The 27,131-nt window shown below is 40.1% G+C and overlaps 1 protein-coding gene across 2 annotated transcripts in view; it reads right to left on the reverse strand.

Annotated features, from left to right (window-relative positions):
* Positions 1 to 27,131, reverse strand: part of KAT2B (lysine acetyltransferase 2B) — a 123,330-nt gene that overhangs the window by 30,985 nt on the left and 65,214 nt on the right. For both annotated transcript variants that reach the window (XM_075827212.1, XM_075827213.1), the window contains exons 4-10: positions 26,923 to 27,012; positions 23,573 to 23,754; positions 17,669 to 17,860; positions 13,634 to 13,740; positions 9,531 to 9,650; positions 8,636 to 8,772; positions 7,587 to 7,795 (exon numbers count right to left, since the gene is read on the reverse strand). In XM_075827212.1, coding sequence (XP_075683327.1) covers positions 7,587 to 7,795; positions 8,636 to 8,772; positions 9,531 to 9,650; positions 13,634 to 13,740; positions 17,669 to 17,860; positions 23,573 to 23,754; positions 26,923 to 27,012 — 1,037 coding nt within the window. The remainder of the gene's footprint in view (positions 1 to 7,586; positions 7,796 to 8,635; positions 8,773 to 9,530; positions 9,651 to 13,633; positions 13,741 to 17,668; positions 17,861 to 23,572; positions 23,755 to 26,922; positions 27,013 to 27,131) is intronic.

Here is a 27,131-nt window from a genome sequence, read left to right on the forward strand (position 1 = left end):
CCCTTTAGGACACAGCCTGTTTTGGCCTTGTGGACAAAGATGATTTTTGCAAATCTGACGTGTCACTTTATGTGGTAATAACTCCGGAATGCTTTTGCCTATCCAAGCGATTCTGAAATTGTTTTCTCATGACATATTGTACTTTATGTTAGTTAAAAAAGTTTGGTCGATAAATTCAATATTTATTTGTGAAAAACTTCAAATTTTAGCAAAGATTTGTATTTTTCTAAATGTAAATGTATTTGCTTGTAAAACAGATAGTAATACCACACAAAATAGTTACTACTTAACATCCCCCATATGTCTACTTTATGTTTGCATAATTTTTTTTCACGTCCTTTTATTTTTCTAGGACGTTACAAAGCTTAGAACTTTAGCAGCAATTTCTCATATTTTCAAGAAAATTTCAATAGGCCATTTTTTCAGGGACCAGTTCAGTTCTGAAGTGGCTTTGAGGGCCTTCTATATTTGAAAGTCCCCATAAATCACCCCATTTTGAAAACTGCACCCCTCAAGGTATTCAAACTACATTCAAAAAGTATTTTAACCCTTTAGGAGTTTCACAGGAATTAAGGCGATGTAGAGGTGAAATTTACAAATTTCATTTTTTTTGCCGAAATTCATTTGTAATAAAAAAAAATCTGTAACACAGAAGGTTTTACCAGAGAAACGCTACTCAATATTTATTGCCCAGATTCTGCAGATTTTAGAAATATTCCACATGTGGCCCGTGTGTCCTAATGGACTGAAACACAGACCTCAGAAGCAAAGGAGCACCTAGTGGATTTTGGGGCCTCCTTTTTTTAGGTTATATTTTAGGCACCATGTCAGATTTGAAGAGGTCTTGTGGTACCTGAACAGTCGAAACACCCCCAAAAGTGACCCCATTTTGGAAACTACACCCCTCAAGGCATTTTTCTAGGGGTATAGTTAGCATTTTGATCCCACAGTTTTTTTTTGCAGAATTTAGTGGAATTAGTCTGTGAAGATGAAAATCACCTTTTTTTTTCTTTGGAAACATAGAATTATTTCATTTTTACAAGGAATAAAGGAGAAAAAGCACCCCAACATTTGTAAAGCAATTTCTACCGATTACGGCAATACCCCATATGTGGTCATAAACTGATGTTTGGACCCACAGCAGGGCTCAGGAGGCAAGGAGCGCCTTTTGGATTTTGGAGTGCAGATTTTGCTGCATTGGTTTTCAGTGCCATGTCGGATTTGCAACGCCCCGGAGGGACCAAAACAGTGGAAACCCCCCAAAGGTGACCCTATTTTGGAAACTACACCCCTCAAGGAATTTTTCTAGGGGTATAGTGAGCATTTTGACCCCACAGGATCTTTTTTAGAGCTAAGGTGACCAAAAAAAAGCTATTTTGGCTCTTTAAATTCTTTATTACTTACAGCGTTCACCGTGGGCAATAAATTACGTTTTACTTTATTCTGCCGGTCGGTACGATTACGGCGATACCATATGTCTATAGTTTTGCAGCATTTGCACAGTAAAATTACGTTTCTATAAAATAATTTAGTTTCTGAGACACCATATTCTGAGCCGTAACTTTTTTATTTTTTCGTCAAAAAGCTGTGGGAGGTCTTCTTTTTTGCGGGACGGGTTGTAGTTTTTATTGGTTCTATTTTGGAGTAAATGCGACTTTTTAATCACTTTTTATTCTATATCTTGGGAGGGGTAGTGACCAAAAAATAGCGATGCTGACATAGTTTTCAGTTTATTTTGTTTGCTGCGTTCACCATGCGGAAAAATAACATTATAGTTTCATAGTTTGGGTCGTTACGAACACGGTGATACCAAATATGTTTACTTTTTTTTTAATGTTTTCATTTTTTCCCTATAATAAATGACTTATTATAGGAAAACAAAAACTTGTATTTTTACACTTTTATAAAAACATTTTTATTAACTTTCTTTTTTACTTTTTACACTTTATTTTTTTTTTACCTGCAGCTCTGATCGCTGCTAGAATACATTACACTACCTAGGTAGTGTAACGTATTCCAACTGTCAGTGTGACGTCAGTCACTCTGACAGTAAGTCTACGAGGACCAGCCAGAGGCTGATCCTCATAGGCTTACATACATGGCAGACCCGGAGGCCCTTGCCTGGCCTCCGGATGCCATCACAAGTATCAGCAGCCCCCACAATTGCATGGGGGCTGCTGATGTGCTAAAACCTCCTAAATGTGGTGATCGCAATAGAGCACCACATTTATCGGGTTAATTGCCTAAATCAGCGGCGATAAGCCGCTGATCGGCAACACTGGAGTGTCAGCTATCGGGGACAGCTGATCTCCCAGTTCCCGATGCACACCTTGTCGCCGACAGTGTGCATCGGGAACGACACAGTGACTTCCTGTCACTCTGACAGGAAGCCTATCAGGACCAGCCGAAGGTTGCTCCTGATGGGCTTCTGTCCATGGCAGACCCGGAAGCCATTGTTTGGCTTCCGTTTGCCATACTAACTATCGGCAAACCCCACGATTTCGGACTGGGGTCTGCCGATATGCTAGAAACCCCTAAAATTCGGCGATTGCAACCGATCGCCGCATTTAAGGGGTTAACTCGCCTAAATCAGAGGCAAAGGACCGCTGGCCGGCAAGAGTGGAGTGTCAGCTGTCGGCAACAGCTGACCTCCCGGTTCCCGATGCACACTGTCGCCGACAGTGTGCACCGTAAAAAACTCAGTAACTGTACGTCCTTGTGCGGGAAGTAACCTCCCGGAACGACGTACAGTTACTTACTCATGCGGGTAGGTGTTAAAACCTGCGCCATAGTGTATTTACGATCGCCGGGAGGACGTCCGTGGCAGGCTGCTGCTGGGTCATAATTAGACCCAACACTGCCCTATTAGTGACAATAGTCACTATAAGAGGGCTGATTTCCCCTGTAACTGGAACTGCTGTGCAGCGCCAGTTACAGTGGAAAGAGAAGATGTAAAAGAAGAAAAAAATAAAGTCCTCCAAAGGTCTTTTCTGAGGGACAGACCATAATAATAAAAAAATAAAAGTAAGATGAAGTAAAATTAAACGAAATAATAAATACACATAAAATACCCACCCCCAAAAAAGTAATCATTGTCATAACGCTAGCCCTGACCCAATTACCCTAAAATAGACATGTAATATATCAAAATTTACGGTAAACAATGACGATCACAAACAAAAGGTCTATTTTCAGGTAAAACTTTATTATTACCAGAAAAAATTAGCTGAAAGTAAAAAAGCATTTTTTTTTTTACTATTATTTTCAAACTTTAACCCCTTCCCGCTTTTGGGCGTGACTGTACGTCCAAATTCAAAGTGAGTTCCCGCACACGGGCGTACAGTCACGCCCTGTAGATAAAGCGAGCAGAGGAGCTGTGCGCGCTTTACCTTCAGCGGCTGGCTGTCAGCTGTCATTCACAGCTGACATCCCGCTGCAATGGCTGAGATGGCAGTTACCGCCGATCACAGCCATTTAACCCCTTCAATGCGGCTGTCAATGGCGACCGCCGCATTGAAGTGGTTGACAGAGGGAGGGAGCTCCCTCTGTATCCCCCCGGGCCCCCCAGCGATGGATCGCGGGTGGCGATGGTGTCTATGGTAACCAGGAAGCCGTTGCTAGGCTTCCTGGTTGCCCAGGTACGGAAGCCTATTAGGTCCTGCCCGAGGCAGGACCTAATACGCTAACTGTCAGATGATGAATGAGTAGTGCAGTGTATTGTACCAGGGATCAGAAGACCAGATCTTCAAGTCCCCAGGTCAGTGTAATAAAAAAAGTGAAAAAAGTAAAAAAAAATGTGAAAGAAAAATAAATAAATAAAAGTTTTAACTCCTTTATTATTAGAAAAAAATGAAAACATTATAAAAAAACTATACATAATAGGTATCGCCGCGTTCGGAACGGCCTGATCTATAAAAATATCAGATTATTTTTACCGCACCGTGAACACCTTAAAATTTTTTAATAAAAAACAATGACAGCATTTTCTTTTTTGGTCATCTGGTCTCCAAAAAAATGTAATAAAAAGTGATCAAAAAGTTCCAAGTAACGTAAAATGATACCAATAGAAACTACAGTTTGTCACACATAAAACAAGCCCTCCCGCAGCGATATCAACTAAAAAATAAAAAAATTATGGCTATCAGAAATGGCGACACTAAAACATGATTTTTTTTTTTAAAAGAGTATTTTTATTGTGGGAACGTAGTGAAACGTAAAAAAACGATATTAATTTGGTGTCGCTGTAATCGCATCGACCCGCAGAATAAAGTTAACATGTTGTTTATACTGTACGGTGAACACTGTAAAAAAAAAAAAAAAAACGTTCTAGAATTGCTGTTTTTTGGTTTCCTCATCTCCCAAAAACTGGAATAACTAGTGATAAAAAAAATAAAATAATCGCATGTACCCCAAAATGGAACCAATAAATATTACAGCTCGTTCCACAAAAAACACACCCTCACACAGCTCCGTCAACGGAAAAATAACACGTTATGACTCTCAAAACGCAATGATGCTAAATGACGGCCCAGACTCATTTTTTAGGTCCAGTAGAATTTCACTAAATACCCCACATCATCATTTGCTGGACCACAGAGGTGGACCCTGTAGATGCCGCGGAGATGAGGAAACTTTAGGGCCTTGTGCAGCTTATAGGGCTGGTGAAGAAGTCAAATATAAGGCAATACTGGAGCGCAGATATTTTGTATAATACCCAATAAACCCGGCCTGTGTATAAAGGATTGGTTCAAAGCGACCACACCAGTCCATGGATTATTCATTCACCCCATTATTACATCATCCTATTATGACCTGTTGTACTCCGCCCAGCTTGCATATGCCCTGATGTACTCTGCCCAGTTTACATATGCCCTGATGTACTCCGCACAGTTTACATATGCCAACACATTATAAGCTGAAATACCAGTAAAACACCAAGCAAAATGTGCGCTTCAAAAGCCAAATGGTGGTCCAACTAAGCCTGACAGTGTGCCCAAACCACAATTTATGACCACATATGGGGTATTACTGTATTCTGGAGAACCCGCCTAACAATTTATGGGATGTGTGTCTACGGTGGTACAAGCTGGGCACAACACATTGGGCACTGAAATGGCATATCTGTGGAAAACGGCAATTTTCAATCTGCAACATCTATTGTTTACTCATTTTTGCAAAACACTTGTGTGGTCAAAATGCTCACTACACCCCTAGATAAATTCTCTGAGGTATCTAAATTCCAAAATGGGGTAATTTTTCGGGGGTACCACTGTACTGGTACTATAGCTCAATGCAACATGGTGTCAAAAAACGAATCTTGTAAAATCTCCACTCCAAATACTAAATGGCGCTCCTTCCCTTTAGAGCCTTGCTGTGTGTCCAAATAGCAGTTTATGATCACGTGTGGGGTATTTCCCTACTCTGGAGAAGTTGCTTTACAAATGTTACGGTGCTTTTTCTCCTTTATTTGTTGAGAAAATGAAAAATTTTTAACTAATGCTACGTCTTATTGGAAAATAATGTAATTTTTCATTTTCACTGCCCATTTCTAATAAAATCTATGAGACACCTGTGGGTTCAAAATGCTCACTACACCCCTAGATGAATTCCTCAATGGGTGTAGTTTGCCAAATAGAATCACTTTTGGGGAGTTTCCACTGTGCTGCTACCTAAGGGGCTTTGCAAAAGCGACATGGTGCAGAAAAACCAATCCAGCAAAATCTGCTCTCCAAAAGCCAAATGGTGCTCCTTCCCTTCTGAGCCCTGATGTGTATTCATACAGTACTTTATTACCACATATGGGGTATTTCCGTACTCTGGAGAAGTTGCTTTACAAATGTTACAGTGATTTTTCTTCTTTAATTGATGAGAAAATAAAACATTTTGACCTAAAGCTACATCTTAGTGGGAAAAAATGTAATTTTTTATTTTTACTGCCCAATTCTAATGAAATCTATGAAACACCTGGGGGGTCAAAATGCTCACTACACCCCTAGTTGAATTCCTCTAGGGGTGTAGTTTCCCAAATGGAGTCACTTTTGGGGGGTTTCCACTGTACTGGTACCATAGGAGCTTTACAAATGCAACATGGTGCCAAGAAATCAATCCAGCAATATCTGTACTCCAAAAGCTAAATGGCGTGCCTTCCCTTCTGAGCCCTGATGTGTATTCATACAGTGGTTTATTACCACATATGGGGTATTTCCGTACTCTGGAGAAGTTGCTTTACAAATGTTGGGGTGCTTTTCCTCATTTATTTATTGAAAAAATTAAAAATTCTGAGGTAAAGCTTCATCTTATTGGAAAATAATGTAATTTTTCATTTTCACTGCCCAATTCTAATGAAATCTCTGAAATACCTGTGTGGTCATTATGCTCGTTACACCTCTAGATGCATTCCTCTAGGGGTGTAGTTTCCCAAATGGAGTCACTTTTGGGGGGTTTCCTTTGTTTTTGCACCACAAGACCTCTTCTAACCTGACATGGTGCCTGAAATATAATTTAAGAAAAGGAAGGCCGAAAAATCCACTAGGTGCTCCCTTGATTCTGGGGTCCTTGTTTCCGGCCCGTAGCACACTAGGGCCACATGTGGGATATTTCTAAAAACTGCAGAATCAGGGCAATAAATATTCAGTTGTGTTTCTCTGGTAAAAACCTTCAGTATTTCAGGAAAAATGGATTCAAATTGAATTTCTGCAAAAAAAAATGAAATTTGCAAATTTCCCTTCCACTTTGCTTTAATTCCTGTGAAACACATAAAGGGTTCGGAAACTTTCTAAATGCTGTTTTGAATACTTTAAGGGGTGCAGTTTTTTAAATGGGGTGATTTGTGGGGTTTCCTAATATATAAGGCCCTCAAAGCTACTTCAGATCTGAACCTTTCCCTAAAAAAATAGCCTTTTGAAATTTTCTTGAAAATATGAGAAATTGCTGCTATACTTATAAGCCTTGTAACGTCCTAGAAAAATGAAAGGATGTTCAAAAAATTATGCAAACATAAAGTAGACATAGGAATTGTTAACTAGTCACTATTTTGTGTGGTATAACTATCTGTCTTACAAGCAGATACATTTGAATTTAGAAAAATTTTAATTTTTGAACATTTTCTCTAAATTTTGGTATTCTTCGCAAAAAATATTGAACTTATCGACCAAATTTTTTCACTAACATAAAGTACAATATGTCACGCGAAAACAATCTCAGAATCGCTTGGATAGGTAAAAGCATTCCAGAGTTATTACCACATAAAGTGACACATGTCAGATTTAAAAAATGAGGCTGTGTCATTTGGTCCAAACGTGGCTGCGTCGTTAAGGGGTTAAGTCTATAAATGCTAAAATAGCAAAAAGGATGTGTATAAAAATGATTAAAAAAAATTGTCTACGAAAAAAATGTTGCAAAAATCACGTCACTAGCCCAACAAACAAAAAAGTTAAAGCCGTTTAACTCACACCTGCTAAAAATGTCTAAAGGTGTTTGGTCCTGAAGGCTCAAAATAGCTCGGTACTGAACAGGTTAAACAACGAAAACATGAAAAAAAAAGTGTACATTTTTTTTTCAGTTCATAACATATTCAATCTACTCACGGATCAAAGACAAGGCGGGTGATGTACTCTTTAGGCATCCTAGGTAGTTGATGTGAGAAGACGTTTTGTAAGCCAATGAGCCAGATCATGATCTTCTTGTTTGGTTTCTGGTTTAGAGAATTCCCAACCACATGAAACTCAATTACTCCCCTGCGTTCTTCCAGCCTGGCTGCCTCATCTCTGGCAGAAATAGCAGATAGGAAGCTGGTCTTATGGAAAAGAAAAAAGAAATAAAAGCTGGAGCACAATACTAACCAAATTAGATGAGAGTAACAATATGAATGCTAATTATTGCTAATAAAGGTTGATTTAAGGCTAATTTCACATTGTGTTAAACGCTTCATCCGGAGCCTCTGTTGCAAATTCCAGCTGTCAAAATGGTGGACATCTTATTGAGACCCAGCAGACCCCATCCTAAGTCACTGGGTGCCGCGGATATCCGTGGTGCAACAGATCCAGCTATTCCTCATGGTTTTCATTATAGACAGAAACCATGATGCAAGTGTGAACAGAGCCTTATAGCAAATGCAGTCAATCTGACACAATTTAGTGGCCCCAAATGCAGCACTTGTCTCCATTGGCACCACATCATGTTCACACAGAGCTGGAATAAGGAAGGAATTAACACATATAAACATAATTCACGTTAAGGACCTGTACACACGGAATTATTTGCAGGCAGAAAAAATCTTCTTAAGAATTCCATCAGGAAATTTGAGTCAGATTTTGAACTGCCTGCACTTACAGTATTTTTCCACGGCGTTTTTCAACCACGGCCATTGAAACGAATGCAATGACCACAAGCAAAAAACGCTGCAAAAAACGCTCAAAAACAGGCGATAGAGTTTGTTTCTGGCTCCTATTGATTTCAATGGGACGGCAGAGACAAAAACCACGGCAAGAAAAGGACATACTGCTTTTTTTTGCCCGCGAGCGGCCAAAAGCCGCCCTGGAAATAAAAACGCCTCTACCTCCCATTGAAATCAATGGGGGCAGATTTCAGACGTTATTAAGTGACAGAGCCTCTTTAAGTGATTTACTCCATTTACCTCTGGACCCAGCATGGCAGCAGGATCTGTGATTGTTGACATGACCTCATTGATCAATTCAATAGGAATGTCTCCTACAACTCTTGGTTTCTTGGCTTCTTCTCCAGGATATGGTTCACTGCTTTTCCTTTTATCACCTGTGACAATAAAAACTAAGTCCGTATATTAACCACTTAAATGAAATATATTTAGGCTTAAATGGAACCTGTCACTATGAACATCATCAAAGCTAGTGGGCTCAATTGCTTTTCTTAGACTGGGTTCCCACAGTGCAGATCTGCATATATAAATATATAAAGTAAAGCTTTATAGGTCTGCTCCCGTGGATCCAATTCTGGTTTTGGCCAAAAAAAAAAAACGCATGCAAAATCTTCAGCAAATCTGTACTGTGGGAACCCAACCTTTAGGGTATGTTCTGACGTGGTGGATTTTCGGTGAGGATTCTGCAGAGAAAATCTGCTACAAATTTAGACCATGTTCTCACAGTGACAGAATCCGCTAACATTTCCCTGGCAATGCATTCACATTCACCAGAAAAACTCAGCATGTAAATAATGAATGCGTTGCAGATTTTAAAATCCACAGGATGTTCATTAATCCTGCGGATTGTGCAGTAAAAGCCGTGGATTAGCTCCATTAAATTACAATGGGACTATTCCCTGTGCAGATCCGCCGCAGAAATCCGAGTTTCAGCTGTGGATTTCCACCACAGAGTTTCTGAGAAAATTTGCTTATGGCAAATCCGTGCCGTGGGAACATGGCCTTACATTACAATGATAGTTAATGGGGTTTTACTTGTATTAATAACATATTGATGGCATATCCTAACATTATGCCATCAATACGTTTTTGTACAGAACCCATTTAAACTATATCATTAGCTTTAAACACCTACCTGGGTTTGATTCAAGTGCTGGTTTACTAGATGGACTCAAACTTCCGCTGTTGGCCTGATCTATGGATGATGGGCTGGTCACATAAGTAACTGTCCTTGCAACTGGTGGATTTGTGATAACTACAATTGTATAATAATGAAGACAATATTTCAAAAAGTGCACATACAAAAGAACAATATTACACAATAAGCCACATCTTTTTACGTATTTCTATTTCGAGCTGCTGTAAAAATTCTTGCAGTTCCTGTATTTGGAATATTGTTTTTCCCCTCCACTGTTATTAGGACACTGGTGACATTATATATATATATATATATATATATATATATAGAAGCGTAGAACACACTAACGGCACCAGGACTTCAGGGTAGATGAAAGCAGGGTGGATTTATTCACCTCAACACAGCAACGTTTCGGTTCAACAGGAACCTTTCTCAAGCCTTGATGGCTTGAGAAAGGTTCCTGTTGAACCGAAACGTTGCTGTGTTGAAGTGCATATCATCGCTGAAGCACTGTAAGCGATGGAAAGCACCAGAGTGGCTGTGCTGGAACGCTGGGTGATTTATCACGTGAGTAATAGATTTTTTTTATTGTTTTATGGCATTCCCCTCCCTTGGTCATATTTTTTCCAATCTCGGAAAACCCCTTTTAGTTCTGTAAGTTAGGAGGTGTAGCTTCCATGGATCAAAATTGCTCGATCGGATTGAGATCTGGGTAATTTGTATACAAAAATAACAGCTTGAACTCTTTTTCAGTGTGGCAGGGCGCATTATCCTGATGAAAGAGGCCACTGCCATTACGGAATATCATTGCAATTAAGGGATGTACTTTATCTGCAGGAAAGTTAAGGAAGATGGTACCGGTCAAAGTGTCACAAACCTGGCAGGACATTTTAGATTTCTTCTCACCTGTTTAGGGTTAGCGATGGCTGTGTGGAAATACAGAGTCTACAGTCTTCAACAGGGATTACCAGACAAAGTCCGTATGGGCTTAGCTGCCGGGGACCTCTTTAACACGATCAGTTGGAGGCAGACAGATGACTGTTTGAGGATGCAGTGCCAAAGAGAAAAGTAAAGACGAAGCCGAGGTCAGGGTCCCAGGCACCGTGCGCTGACAACTAGAGGGAAATCCAGCACTGGAAATGGCTGAAAGATGAGACCCAGGGAGAGGAGAGTCTGCCCAGGAGCTGGGACCGTCGGACACAGTAAGTAGGCACTTGGCACCATTTTGCTGCACAAAATAACATCCACATGAATGCCAGGACCTAAGGTTTAACAGAAAATTGCCAGGGCATCACACTGCCTCTGCCGGCAAGACTTCCGCTATAGTGCATCCTAGTGCCATCTTTACCCCAGGTAAGCGTCACACCCGCACCTGGCCGTCCACGTGATGTAATAGAAAACGTGATTCATCAGACCACCTTCTTCCATTGTTCCATGGTCCAGCTCTAATACTCATGTGCCCATCGTAGGTACTTTGTGCAGTGGACGAGTGTTAGCATGGGCTGTGTGCTTTGATGCCTTTCTATTATAGCCAGCATTACGTTTTTCAGTAATTTGTATCTCTTCTGTGGAATGAGACCAGATGGGCTAGCCATAGCTCCACATGCACATCAATGAGCCTTGGGTGCCCGTGACCCTGTCGTCTATTCACCAGTTGCACTTCCTTTGACCACTTGTGGTAAGAACCACAGAATTTCTGGGAACAACCCACAAGATCTTCCATTTTGGAGATGCTCTGACCTTGTTAAAGGCACTCAGATCCTTAAGACCTTATGCACACAACCGTAGTATTGATCCTTAAACAGGTTTTCCCACGAGGGACATTTATGACATATCCACAGGATATAATCCAAAAAATGCAATATTTGAAGCAGCACAAATCCTGTTATCAGGAGCGGTGTCACGCTGTAAGATCAGACAAACCCAGTCTGACGTAATGTAATCTTCAGAAAAAGCGTGGTGAACAGCAGCACACGTCTCCCAAGTTTCAATCAATAAGTTATTTTATTGATCAAACATCCAGTAAAAAAATGGCAACGTTTCGACCCGTGACAAGTGGAGTGTCTTTCAGGCTTGAGAAAGACCCTCCAATTGTCACGGGTCGAAACGTTGTCATTTTTTTACTGGATGTTTGACCTATAAAAGAACTTATTGATTGAAACTTGGGAGACGTGTGCTGCTGTTCACCACGCTTTTTCTGAAGATATCCACAGGATATGTCATAAATGTCAGATAGATGCTACGCTGTTTTCGTAAGCCCCATATAACTGAACGGTAGCTACAGAAACAGCATAGCTCGCATGCTACGCTGCTTCCGTAAGTGCTATTCACTACTATGGGAGTTACGGAAACAGCGTAGCTCAGCGAGTTACGCCGTTTTCGTAACTCCCGACCATAAAGTCAGGAAGTGGCCGGGAGTCAGCGATAGCAGACAAAGCTAGAACGGGGTTTAGGGGGCCCCGTTCTAGAAATAGGTGCGGGTCCCAGAGGTGGGACCCGCATCTATCTGACATATCCTGTGGATGTGTCATAACCGTTCCTCGTTGGAAAACCCCTTTAATTACGGTTTAGGTAATTACGGATGAAATTGCAGACCCATTCATTTCTATAGGCCATGGACACCCTTCCATATATTTAGAGATGTGTGTTCGGGCCATAGAGATGATCCGCAAAATATAGAACATGTCCTATTCTTGTCCGCAATTGCGGCCCAGACTTACCCATAGAAGTATATGGGCGCTTCCGTAATTGTGGACAGCTACGAATGTGCATCCGTACTTGTGGATCCGTATTTGCGGACAGTAAAAATCCATACGGTCATGTGCATGAGGTCTAAAGTATATTCACACGCAGCAGATTTGTTGCAGAAACTTCTGCAATTTAAAATGTGTTCCATTCATCTGAACATGGTGGTTTCTGTAGGCTTTGTTCAGAGAAATGGGACGGTCGCAGACATTTCTGCAACAAATCTGCCCCTTGTGACTATCCTTAAAGTTGTCCATTTTTTCTGCTTCCAACACATAAACTTCAAGAACTGACTATTTGCTCTCTGCTTAATATATCCCACTCCTTGACAGGTGCCACCTTAATGATTTAAACATTGGTACTCCCTTCAACTGTCAGTGGTTTTAATGTTGTTATGGCTGAACAGTATGAATGGGTTGCTTTTTTTGTTTTTTTTTAATGCTGTTGCCCAATAACCATTTTATTTTTATTTTTTTAAATCCATTAAACGGTTTTTATTATTATCTTTATATTAATTATATGTACTGGTATTTGTCCATATATCCATGTAATAGTCAATATCACAGTATGACAAGACCCCTACAGTCCTATATAAGGAATAAGGATGCCTATACATATGGAGATATTTAAAGAGGATGTTCGGGGACTAAAAACTATTTTCAAAATGGCTCACGATGATAAGCAAACATAAAAAAAACTGACTTCACCGCTCTCCCGATGCTGCCTGGTCTCCCGGCGGTCATGTGACAGCTGCAGCCAATAACTGGCCATAGTGAGTCACATGTCCCTGTATTGGCACGTCATCGCTCCAGCGGGGGAGCGGTGAGTTGAGTTAGGTTTTTTCCAATGTTTTCTGATCATCGTGAGACATTTTATTAAATAATTTTTAGTTCCTAGACAATGTGTTGCGGGAAGCTGCTGCCGGAAGTCATTATCACTGCGTCCACAGCAGCGGCTTCTAGTATTCTAAATCATGGCGCCGAGCTCTCCCTACCACTCCAGTAACGCGTGGAACTGCACATGTCATAGAGTATGTGCAGTTGACAGCTAGTATAGTTACAGCACAGGAAATAGTCAGCCGTCATGCCTACTTTCCTATGCCCTTGTTGTGCCTTACAGAATTTGTCGTACATTGAGACACTACACAGATGCTAGTACTTATGGCAGCCCCCAGTGGACCTAACATTTATAAATAAAATTAAATATAATAAACCAATGCCACTGAAAATACTTTTTAAAAGAATAACTATTTATAACAAAATGAATAGTAAAAAACAAAAAGTGACACATTCCTTTTGACATCAGAGCGGGACACCAAGCAATATAAAGCACACTTCTGTGTGCAGCTTAACTACCTGCTTGGATTCCAAGCTCATTCCCTCGAGAAGATGTAGATAAAAAATCTTCATCCCATATAGGTGAATCATGGCTGTAAATCTCTTCTTCCAACATAGAAAAAAATCTGTGAAGAAAATAAAACATGTAAATAACATTAAATATCGTGACGTGAACTGTTGATGCTATTATTGTGAAGCGGATAGGAACAACAACAGGTCAGCCGGGAAGTGTTAGGCTATAGCGGTCTACCAGCCTGATCTTGGTTGCAACTTTGACTACTAAAAAAATCAGAGCAGAAATGAGAGCATGCTGCAGATTTTCTAAGGCTGAATTCACACATGGCGTATTTTCTACAGATTGTGTTGCAGATTTTGATGCCGATTTTTGAGACAAAGCCAGAAGTGCATCCATAAGGAAGGAGTAGTTCAAAGTTCTTCCTTCATATTTCCCATTCCATTTGAAATGAGGCCTAAATGCTACATCATACAGTGTAGTACTAGAAAAGCCCTTTGCGGTTTGTGACAATTCTCCCATGCAGAAAGTGAGGTGCATAAGAAATTATTTGCCGATTGTGGAGATAAAGAACTAGAATAGCCTGCACAAATACGTCTACAAGGGAGAAGGTGCTTAATATTTTTGCCAATGGTTTCAGAAGAAAATGTCCGAATAGTATATATGTGTGTGATGTCTAAGGCCTCATGCGCACAACCGTAGTGGTGTGCATGGCCGTGATTTGCGGCTTGGACGACCGAGGAATGTCACCCGCGGGCCGCCCGCAAATCGTGGGCCATGCACATGACCGTGTGCATTCATTTCTATGAGCCTGGACCGCAATAAGACATGTCCTATCTTTTTGCAGTCCAGGCTCCCGGGCAATGCACGGACCATGGAAACCACGGTCCTGTGCATGGGTCCTTTGAAATGAATGGGGCCGCAATTCACCCGCAGATTTGTGAGTGAATTGCAGCCGCAAAAATAAGTTTGCGTGCATGGGGCCTTAAGGGTCACTTTTGGTCTTACACCCATATATATCCACTTGTGTTATTTTAGAGATACTGTAAGAAGTTATAGAAAAGGGCGAAGGCAGTAAGCCGTCCTATTAATAGGTTCCTTCTCATTAATTGAATCTTTCCTCTTATCACCTAAACAGATTTAATTTACTTCCCCGCTTCTTCATATTTAGGTAACAATTATATACATTTTCTTTAATGAAGTGTATTTAAGTACCTGTGACTATTGCCAACCATTTCCCTGTAGGCCACTTTCACTCGGCACTATTTTGATCAGTATTTTGTTCAGTCTTTAGAGGGCAAAACTAAGAGTGGAACCTACACAGAGAAAAAGTATAGCGGAAAGAGTCACAACTGTTCCGTGTTTTGTTCCACCGCAGGTTTTGGCTCACAAATACTGAAGCAAAATAATGCCCAAAATACTGCCATGTTATCGTGGCCTTATATGCATTAGTTGAAAATTAAGATTTGTCTGGAATCACACATGCTGTTTTTGTGCAGTATTTAATGCAGGTTTTTGTTTTCTTTTTCATTTTTTATGCAGTTTTTTTTTCATTTTTTTTTTTAAAGCTAGTACGGGTTCCAAACAGAGGAAAAAGTATTAGGCTGGATTTACACAAAGCGTTTTTCGTGGGGTTTTATTTTGCATAGTTTTTTGCAACATATTTTTAGCTTAGCCAGATGTTACATTAAAGTCTATAGTAAAATCTAAAATGCACTACACACAAATGCATTTTGGTTTGTGGCGTTTTTGAGACAATTTTGTGGTCAGTAGCATTTTTTTCCAAACGTAGCATGCTGTGGGTATGGCGTTTTTTCAGGCATTTTTCCCATAGGCTTCTCTATAAGACTTTAAAAAAAACGGCAGGAAAAAATGCATTTGCAAAATGGCACAAAATGAAAAAGCCACCGAAACGCCACAAAAAAGTGTTTTAGAATATTTTTTTAATGAGGTTTAAATTGCCAGAAGCATTCTGTGTGTGAAGTCCACATGAACACGATGCTTATTACGTGCAGATTTGCAGAATAATACTGTACCAGCTAAGTTAATTAGATTTCAAGTAATATCATCTACATATTTCCCCATTGAACAGGTTAATTTAGGCATATTTTCTCAGTAGATTTTTTCCACAGCGTGTGAATGAGATTTTTTCATCCACTTTGCTGCTACTGTAATACGCTGCAGATTTTCCACAATCAAATCCGTTGCGGAAAATCCGCAGCTCATCTTCCCCATCTGTGTTTGGCACGTGATTCCAGCCAAATGTGATTCCTCAGGTCAAGTTGTGCGCCGTAAGAGTCCACTTACATGTTGCGATTGAGGTGCGATTAGAACCGCATCCGAAAACCGTAAAGCAATGCAATGAAATCTGCAACAGAATCTGTATGTAATACATTTTGCAGGATTTTGCAGCTACAGGTCCATTCTCCTAGCTGCCGAAACAGCACAAAAAAATGTTGCGCCTTTTGGCTGATTGGAGCGCTATGGATATGAGTGCTCCCCCCACCTCTCCCCACTTCCCCCAGCCCTTAGGAGGGTGATTGACAGACTTCTGTGTATGTGTGCATTTTTTGGCCATTTTGGCTACTAGGAGCTGTAATAATATACATAACTTTAAACATATCCGCCTGATATTGTAAGTAAACAATTAACTGCCAGGTAACCCCTTAATGACCAGGCCATTTTGCACATTAATGACCAAGGATTATTTTTTGTTTTTTCACGGTTGCATTCCAAGAGTCGTAACTTTTTTTTTATTCCGTCGACATAGCCGTATAAGGGCTTGTTTTTTGCGGGACGAGTTGTATTTTGTAATTGTACCATTTTTAGATGCTTATAACATATTGATTAACTTTTATTAACTTTATTTTAGGAGAGAATTGAAAATAAGCAGCTATTCCAGCATTAATTTTCAATTTATAAATTTACGCCGTTTACTATGCAGCGTAAATAACATGTTAACTTTATTCTATGGGTCGGCACGATTACGGGGATACCAAATATGTAAAGGTTTTATATGTTTTCCTACGTTTGCACAATAAAAAGCCTTTTAGAAAAAAAGTACTTGTTTTTGCATCGCCGCGTTCCAAGAGACGTCATTTTTTTATTTTTCCGCCGTATGTGGGCTTAATTTTTGCAGGCCAATGTGTAGTTTTCATTAGTACTATTTTGGGGTACATAGGACTTATAGATTAACTTTTATTTTATTTTTTATGGGGGGAATGGGAGAAAAGAGAGAATTTTGCTGTTTTTTGAGGTTTTTTTGGACGCCGTTCATCCGGCGGTTTAATTAATGTGTTCATTTTATTGTTCAAGTTGTTACGATCGCGGGGATACCATATATGTGTATGTGTGATTTGTTTTGACACTTTTACTAAATAAAACCACTTTTTGGGCAAAAAAAGTAGTTTTATTTGATTTTGACTGTCATTTATTTTTTTTTTCACAAACTTTATTTAACTGATTTACATTTTTTTTTTTTTGTCCCACCAGGGGACTTTACTATGCGATCTGCTGATCGCATATATAATGCTTTGGTATACTTAGTATACCAAAGCATTATTGCCTGTCAGTGTAAAACTAATAGGCAATCTATTAGGTCATGCCTCCGGCATGGCCTAACAGGCATTTGCTGAAGGCAGACCTGGGGGTCTTTGTTAGGCCCCCGGCTGCCATGGAAACCCGACGGCGACCCGCGATTTCTTTGCGGGGGTGCCGATGAGGTGACAGAGGGAGGTCCCTCCCTCTGTCAAACACATTAGATGTCGCTGTCACTATTGACAGCGGCATTTAATGGGTTAAACTGCTGGAATCGGCGCGCGCTTCGATTCCGGCAGTTGCAGCAGGAGCCAGGCTGTGTATAACAGCCGTGCTCCTGCCGCTGATCACGTGGGTACAGTGGCAGTACCTGCGCCATCACAGGACGGATATATCGTCCTCCTGCGCGAACTAGCAGCTGCAGAGGACGGATATATCCGTCCTTCGGCGTTAAGGGGTTAAAGCAGAATAAAAGTAAAGAGCTTATTGTAAGTAAGTCATACTTTGGAAAATGGGTCAATATTAGCGTTCTCTTCTCCTGTGGAAGTTTATCTTTCTCCTGCCTGGCCTGGTCCAACAACTGCCGTCTCATGACAGAGAACACTGAACGCAGCAATGTGCGCCCAAACACCTGAGTTGTTTCATATCGGTGCAAGCTGTCGCAGAACTGGGGGACATTGCAGTAACACAGCCACCTAAAATAACAAGCACAAGAATAATTTTAACAAAAATACTCACAAATACACCTCAGTATAATATACAGCTTATATTCTGGCTTAAAGGTATTGTCCCACAAAGGACATTTATCACCTATCCTGTGGATAGGTAATAAATGTCCTTTCTTGGACATGCCCTTTAATGGATGGTCATAGAAAAGAATATAACATTTAATTGTAAGGGTTGAGAAACTTGAGGGCAGCCTAAAATAAAATGGCTCTAAAGGTGTTTTTTAATTAGAGCTTTCTCATATCTGGCTCTCTCCTACGTATTCTGGTTCTAGCGTTGTGGATTATTGAATGCCAGGTGAGAGGACTTTCACTGTACTTACATCCGTTTTTAAGATACATTCATTAAAAACGTCAATGTCAATAGCTTGTAACAGTCAACTGTTAGTAATCATGATGCATGAAATGGCATAGTAAAGAGCGCACAAAGGAATTTATGTGTCTAAAAAATACAAAAAATGATGTTGAAGATCAAAGTGAAGTTCCAAAATAGTTGGTTGGGGTGCATCAAGTTAAAACATTGCGAGCAGATAGTCTTATAGGGTGTGCTTGGATAAGATGGGGCTATAAAGGGTAGAAATAGTTAATATTGTGGGAAGGAATGGTGTACTGGATAGCTTGTAGACAGTTGCCCTGACAACTGTGGACTCTGTGAATGCGTTTTCGGGTAACTCTGTAGTTTGGGCAACCAAATCACGCTTAGTGTTTCATGCGCCTGCGTATAAAGGATTTGGGCCATTGTCTAGGGAACTGGAGGACGATTACTTTCGCATGTTGTTGAGTGTTCTTTTTCACCTGCGTGTAACAGTTGACAGCATTTCTTAGAGTACGGGTAGATGTTTTTTGGGCGCTGAGGTGGTGCATGTGTGTATAAGATCTGTTCATTTTCTGTGGCTGTCATTTTAGATAAACGGGGTTGACAGCACTCATCCTAGAGCCTTTTTTTGTGGGTAACATGAGAATAGTCTTTGGCTCCTATTAGGTGGCAATGTTTTTAGGGCAAATAATTGGGTCCATTTGAGGGGAAGGGGAGTCTAATTTAATGAAGGGGTAGTATATAGGTGTTGGGTACACTTGAGAATCGATCAAAAAAAAAAAAAATGGATAAAATATGACTGAAATACGCTCAGTAAGTCAATTGGTTGAAGTTAGTCTAATAGTCTAATATGTTCGAGGGATTTGTTTAGGCCCATCGGGATTAAAGTGCTTAATTTAAAAATCCAAAACATTTCCCTTCTCTTGAGTCATTCAAATGTATTGTCGGCATCTATAGGTATTTGTTCAATTGGGGTTATGGTGAAAGCTGAAAATTTGCAGTCTTGTAGCAAAGTCACGTGTCGGCATACACTGTGTTTGATGTATCCAGTAGTTACATTAGATCTGTGTATGTTGACCCTGCGCCGTAAAGTTTGTGTAGTCCTCCCTATGTATTGGTTGTTTGGTTAAGTTGCTTTTATTGGTAGTGGTTACCAGTTTGTTCAGAGCAAGAGCATTTTTTATGATGCGTCATCTCTCTGATAACGCCAGCATTGTCATCCAAAGCGTTGCCAAAATAGGAGTAGTTATACAAGACCGCCATGCTTACATCAAGGAAGCCCTCCACATCCTATCGAACTTTGAATTCTATACCCCTCTGGATTCAGACCCCACCAGACAGTTTTCCCAGGAATTCACCCAACTCATCACCTCAGCATTCCTAGATGGAATCCTTTCTAAGAAAAAAAAATATATTTCTCCTTATGCAGTACCTGAAAATGCCCCTCTCCTACCATCTACCCAAGGTACAGAAAATAATAATTAACCCTTCTGACCGACCCATAATTGCAGGCATTAGCTACATCACAACTTGATAACCACATATAACCATTCACGCAACATCTGGACGATACTGGAAAAATACTTGCCCATTCTGCTGAAAGATTCATACCTCTTTAAAAATCCTCCCTAAAAAACACAGAATCACCTATAGAAGGGCAACCATTAACGCTGTCAACTGTTACAAGCAGGTGCAAAACAACACTCACTGAGACACTAAGGTAAGTGTCCTCCAATTGCCTAATTCTTTTATATACATGCTGTAAAGGACCTGCCAGACACAACTTCTGTGTCGACGCCCATAGGTAATCAGTCTGCACCTGCTTCTATGTCTGTGAGACTGACTCCATCTTCCACCACCCAGGATGGCAGGCTTAGGAGTGGGAGAGCCTATCACAGCCTGGCCAGACGGAGCTAGCTCCCGCCCACTGTCTATTTATGCCTGCCTTTCCTGTTCCTCCTTTGCTTGTGATTCTTCTCTGTTGGTTTCCTGGCCCTGCTGCAGCTTCTTGAACTACTGATCCTCTGCTTGTGATTGACCTTGGCTTTACTGACCACTCTTCTGCTCTGCGTTTTTGTACCTCGCTCATCTCCTGGTTTGACTCGGCTCGTTCACTTCGCTTGTTGCTCACGGTGTCCCCGTGGGCAACTTCCCCATTTCCCTGGCTTCTTTGTACCCTTGTCTGTTTGTCTGTTGTGCACCTGTTGAGTGTAGGGACTGTCGCCCAGTTGTACCACGTCGCCTAGGGCGGGTCGTTGCAAGTAGGCAGGGACTGAGTGGCGGGTAGATTAGGGCTCACTTGTCTGTTTCCCTACCCCGACATTACACATGCACATGAAATACCAAGCGTGATTGGTTGCACAGACTATGGCGTTAACCAGCACACGCATCCGCAAAAGAAAAACCAACTAAGAGAGTCCACGGTTGTCAGGAAGACTCTCTACTAACTATCCAGTACACTGTTTCTACCCACAACAATAACTTCTTCTACCTTTTACAGCTCCACCTCATCGGAGTGCTCCCTATAAGACTTAATGTTCAACATAATTGTTTTTATATTTAGACATATATTTTCTTTGTGCAATTTGTGCTATGGCATTTCATTCATTGCCTATGACTTTTTATTGATTGTATGATTACTGCTAATATTAAATCCACTGTACACTGATCAAATATGCAGACTCCTCATTTGTTACACCAACCGTCCTCCTCCATTTGGCGCCCTTTTACACGATTTATATACTTGTTGTTACTTGTAATTGTATCTCAGTTATCTGAAGAAGAGGCCATCAGCCGCAAAACACGTTATATTTGATATTTTTATTAAAAATACATTTCTTCCATTATATCTAGTGTGGTCCCTCTTGAGGTTTACCACAGATCCGGAACATTTATTTGCATCTGACTGACGTAGGACACACAGATTATTAGAATCAGCCTCCTCAGTCGTTCACCAGATGAAAATCGAGCAGAGGAGCAGAATATTGACACCTGTGTTCTCTGCAGGATTTCTACAAGACTTGTTTCATGAACATACAAAAGATTATCTCTTGTTTACTTTTATCATTCTTTTCTAGGTATTGGGTTTCTTTAAAATTTTATTACAAAGAATTAAAAAAATACATCTAAAACATAAAGGTAATTTCCTCCACAATATCTTTTACTTGTTCCTAAAATATGTCTACTTTAACAATGTATTGAGTCTCCTTTTTGACTCTGGATGGAATCCCCAGGAAGCCACCCTGTTACTCTAGATGCTCTCCTATGGATTTCCATTGCCAACATATCTCAAACCCTATACTTCAGTTTTCCCTACAAATGTAGGTTAGAGTGAAATACTCTGCAAAATGTATCTCCCCCTTCATACCTCTAGGCCCAATATGTTGAATTTTCTCTTTACCCCAATTTTGTACAGGCAGGCCTGACTAAGCGCCTCTAGCTACTATCAACTGAGGGCGTTAAACTCTTCTACACCCTGAAGGAATATTATAGCCTTTAACCTAACAAATAATTCCTCCAATAACAAGCGTAACACACTCTTCTCTTATGTCCCGTCCCCTAGCCCCAAACTCTGTTTGAACAGCAATATCGCTTTAATTTCTATTCTCCTAGGCTCATTTACTTGATCGATTTAGCTTTGCTGCATATTCCATATCGTACATACAAAAGGGGAATTGGACACTTGGTTCACTCTGATGAATAGTGGTCCCATACCTGTGCTTCTTCCATCATGTAGATATTAAACATTTTTATGATTGAAATAAAATGTTTATGAAATGGTATGTAAAACCTTCCTGAACAGCCTATACATTCTCGTACTACTTACCCAATTGCTTTCGTGGCTGTTCAGCTGTGGGAGATATAATGCACATTTGGCGAATTTGAACCTAATCATTGCTTAATATTCACAGAATACTGTGGAGCCTCACTTAACAAGCAAATTCCCTGTATCCCCAAGTCAGTCCATGCTTTTCTGAGATTGAATGTAGGCTCTTAAGGTGTATGGTTAATGAGAAACTATCATCTTAGCCGACAAACATGAAAAACATTTGCATATTTGGACCCCATGGTATGAATACATACAGTCTACCCCTCTTGCCCTTGCTCTTTCGTCCATTTAATGGATTTTGTCTTATATCCTATGCACCTTTTATCCAGGCCTTGTTCCCTTATTTCCCTAGCTGCCTCTTCTTCTTTTGACCTTGTTCTTCAATTCCTTTAACTTTCCTCTTCCTATTCCTTCCCGTATTCTTTTTTTTCTTCCTGATGGGAGTTTATTTTTCCAGTAGCCAGTAACCGAATATCTACTTAAACCGTGAGAAATGTTTTTTCACCCATTTCTTTTTTTTATTTGAATTTTTTTTATTTGCTCCTTCGCTCTAAGTTTCGTCTATTTGTGCAGAAGTAGCAGATTCCCCCTTGCAGTTTTTCTCTCCCATTTTACTCGTGGACTACCTCAGGGACATATGTGATCCTTAGGCCTCATGCATACGATCTAAGCCATGTGCACGGCCATTATTTTCGGGTCGGCCGCCCGCGGAGTGTCACCCACGAGCCGCCCACAAATCGCAGGTCGTGCACATGGCCGCGTCCATTCTTTTCTATGAGCCTGGACCGCAGAACACGGCCGTAATAAGACATGTCCGTTCTTTCTGTGGTCCAAGCTCCTGAGCCATGCACGGACCGTGGAAACCACGGTCGTGTGCATGGGCCCATAGAAATGAATGGGGCCGCAATTCTCCCGTAGATTTTCGAGGAAATTGTGGCCGCAAAAGCACGTTTGTGTGCATGGGGCCTTAATGTCATTGTTGTAATAACCTTGTAATGTCATTGTTATTCTTTGGTTTTATATTACTCATATGTATTTGATCATTCTACCTATTTTCTTAGTTACAGAATGAATGAAAATGCAATAAAAATTACAGTATAAAAAAGGATATCTATGTAATAAAGTAGTTAACTGTCATTTATAATATCCCATTGAAATTTACAATGATATTTAAGTCATCTCAGAAACACAAGTGTGTGCAGTCAGTTTACCAGGAGAACCCAGGAATGCTGGAGGTGCTGTTCAAGGCAGCACATCTATGACCAAAGGAAGGATAATTGTAATTAAAAAAAAAAAAATTTAAATTATTTATTTCCTCCTGATGCTTATATACAATAAATATTCACATTTAAAACATTAATAAATAGTACAATTTCCTGGGTATACGACTTAATGAAAAATGACAACAGCAACCAACTTCCATATTAGTGAACTATGATCAGAAAGAGGAGAAGACATCACTATTTCTGTACATGCATTTTAGTGAATACCCAGTGAAAATTAACCATATTCATAATTACCTGATAAAGAAATATACCTTGTATAATTGACTTTGTAGGCAGCAATGTCCTCAGCCGGCGATTTTTGCCTTAGTTGGGAAGGAGTTTCTAGGTGCCAGTAGTTGATATGATTTAGAAACATTTTAGCCAACTCTATAATAGTTTGCCGTTCTTTCGCAGGTAAATGACTAAATTTATATTGTACAAAATTATTTACACCCTTTAAAAAAACCAAAATGAAAATAAAGTTCAGAAGCTGAAACCATGCATTCGCATACACATTTTTCAGAGGGCATGATTCACAAACCAATGATCGACAATGTAAAGTTATGACATATTACTGCGGTCAGACAAGGTCCACCTCTGAACACTATTTTATTATTACGTCTAAAATTCAGATTAATTCATGATTTAATTCATATATTATACTATAGGGTTGGAGATACATTCAAATACTCTCCTATCTAGTATAACACCAGGACAACACTGACAGAGGCAGCAAAGTGTGAGAGAGTGAATGTGGGGAATACAAGTCTATTAAACAGCACAGATGTATATACTATTCATTTGTAAAAAGCTGAAAGAGAACCCCAATGTATTCTGTAACAACTGTCATTGGTGATATTATCCAGCATCTATGCTCCATGTTCTCTGAAATAATGGGGGTCACAGAGGTTGTACTCCCATTTAACTTACTTTTATAACTTATTTACGAGTCATAAATTCAAAAAGGTAAAGCTGCCATATGCGTTCGTTTTTAATAACATTTTATACATTTGATTTGACAACAAAATCTGTTTCACACTTTGCAGAGTGGAAATTCTGTGGTGTAGTTACATGGAAGGCAAAGGGTGCACTAGGAACTTGGGGTACAGATTTGTATATAAGAATACTGAGTGGTGACTGAGAATCTGTAAAATCAGCAAACATTTGAGGAAATATTTAATTCTATAACATCTCTTGTGCTGCATCTGCTAAAGAACATCCTTCTTATATTGAAATAAACGAGTGTACTAGTAGCGCAAATTAATATTATCAGGATTTCAAACGACTGATTTGTTATCCACCGTGACAAGCTGCGAAAGCTGTATGCCGCGGCCATGATGTTACAATGACAGACTCTAGATTCAGCGTTTCAGCTCTGAAATTGTGCGGTCACAAGTATTAAAATGTTAAATGAACTAAACCAGCCAGGCATCGTAATGCTGCAGGAATGAGAAAATAAACTGGAGACGGTATACTAAAATGTGCTGGTGGAATTTAAAACGGTAAAATCCAAGTGATATGTGCTGGAAATATATGAAAAAACGGAAGAACCGCTCATTTGACTGTAGACTGGATTATGCAAGTGTGTGTGTGTTGTGAAACATTTGCATAATCTATATATAAATATATATATTTGATTTAATGTTTATATATTTATATACACTAAAGCGGCTCTCTGGTTCACAGTAAAAATGTCACTATACATTCAGAATGTATGGTTAACATACCTCGTGTTCACTTTTTCAACGTTGCTGCCAGTTCATCCCATTTTCAGTCCCCTCTATACATATGTAAAATAGCTGCCCGCTTCTCAAACTACCATATTCACCCTGTGATCATCAGCGATGGTCCATCCGAGAGCAGCAGGACATGTCTCAGACTATAGAAGCACGCTGTCCCTACGGTAGTCTGAAAAGTTGGCGACCATTTTACAAAGATGGAGAGGAGATATTTCAAGAAAATGTATTGCCATAAAATTACCTATTGTTTACATTTTTATGTTAAACATATTATTAAAATCGTCTGTTTCCGTCAGCCCTAAAGACTTTGAATGGAGTGGCAGCGCACGGAGGTCAGGACCCGCGTTCTAGTGATTGGTGATCATATATTTATATTCTATTATGTGAATAGGTGATAAGTGCTTAGTGGGAAAACCCTTTTAAAGCTTACCATACAGTAGACTGTATCAGCCTAAGTTACAGGCTGAGAATAAGGATTGTCTATGAGAAAATAATGAACACTTCCATGGGGGCAGCCCGACTCTCCCACAGAGCACGCTCTCGGGGGAATTAGGTGTATCGGATTTTAACAGGCCCAATCTTTTGTTCTCTTATGAGATAAGCCAGACATGGCTGACAGCGGCTTATTCTTCTCTCTTATTAAAAAAAAACATGCACATTCGGACAATCCTAGTGTTCATGGGGAAGTTAGGAGAGATACTTGTCAACTGAAGCACTTTTACATGGGCCAATGATTGAGCAAACGAGTGTTCATATGAACGCTCGTTCCCGATCATTGCCCTGTGTAAACAGAGAAACGATCAGCCGATAAACGAGCAAACGCTTGTTCATCGGCTGATCGTATCGTTTATGCAGCAAGAAATATTATCGTTGTCGGAAGCACATCTCCCGGTGTAAATCGGGAGATGTGCTGCCAACATGATGGTAATGCATGGGGACAAGCAATTGTGGTAACAATTGCTCGTCCCCATACATTACTGATCATAGCTCCTTTGGAAAGGAGCAAACTAGCGCCGATCAACGATGATCAGTGCTCGTTGTTACTGCCAAGATTGACCGATCTCGTTTGGGTAGAGCATGTATTTGCATTGGATTTGTGTTGTTCTGTGAAGCTGGGAATATGTATAATAAAGTCAGCTTAGTGGGTACAATCCATGTCTCTAGGGCAGGGGCCAGCAACCTTCAGCACTCCAGCTGTTGTGAAACTACAATTACCAGCATGCCCTAACAGGCTTTGGCTGTCAATGCATGCTGGGAGTTCTAGTTTAACTAAGGCTAGAGCGCCGATGGTGGCTGACCCCTGCTCTAGGGGGTACTCGCAATGTGCTTATGCTGTGCTTTTAATAGGCAGTACAGTGTATGATCATTTCCTTGGGCGTACTTCATGTGCTTTATTTCAGTAGTGGGTACTTGGCATATGAAAGTTGAGAAACAGAGCTCTAGAGGACCACTGTCGCCCAGAATGGTGCCTTATTCTTCATTTTTACTGCAGTGTCGTAGCAGGGAAAAATATTACTTCCAGAGCTCTCCGTCTAGTAAGAACGGATGATCAGTAGTCAATGTGTTAATGTAAAGGAGACAACTTCTTTAGGTGTTAGAACAGCGTACTAATTCCAGCAATCTAGTACTATTTTTGTCAACAAGGTCCAATTGTTTTCCAACTTTTGCTTCACATTTAAGCAAATTTTTTTAGTGCAAACTGTGATACAGAGGTAGAAATAAAAAGAGCAATCGTACAAGAAACTGTCATTAGTGTAGCTGGCTGAAAAACCAGTTTATATTAAAAGGTTTCCAGAATGGAAGCATTTCTCAGAAAAGAAAGTAATTCCTGCATAGACCGTGTGGCAGGTGTTTTGCTGAAAAATCACTATAAATGCTATTACCTGTTCAATACTGGGCTTCTCGAACGGTGGACTTTCCAAAGATCCTTCCACTACAGGTTTCCCCATTTGCAGAATACATTTTCTTAAAAGCTGAAAAATGGAAAAGGTAAAATATTAAAGTAAGATTTTATTTTTCTCTTGGCTAACCTAGTTTATGAACTTGGAATGGAGTTGATCTAGAAGAGTCATGCAAGACTATCAGTCTTTCT

Source organism: Rhinoderma darwinii, chromosome 5 (assembly GCF_050947455.1).
Source record: "Rhinoderma darwinii isolate aRhiDar2 chromosome 5, aRhiDar2.hap1, whole genome shotgun sequence".
NCBI classification, from domain to species: domain Eukaryota; kingdom Metazoa; phylum Chordata; class Amphibia; order Anura; family Rhinodermatidae; genus Rhinoderma; species Rhinoderma darwinii.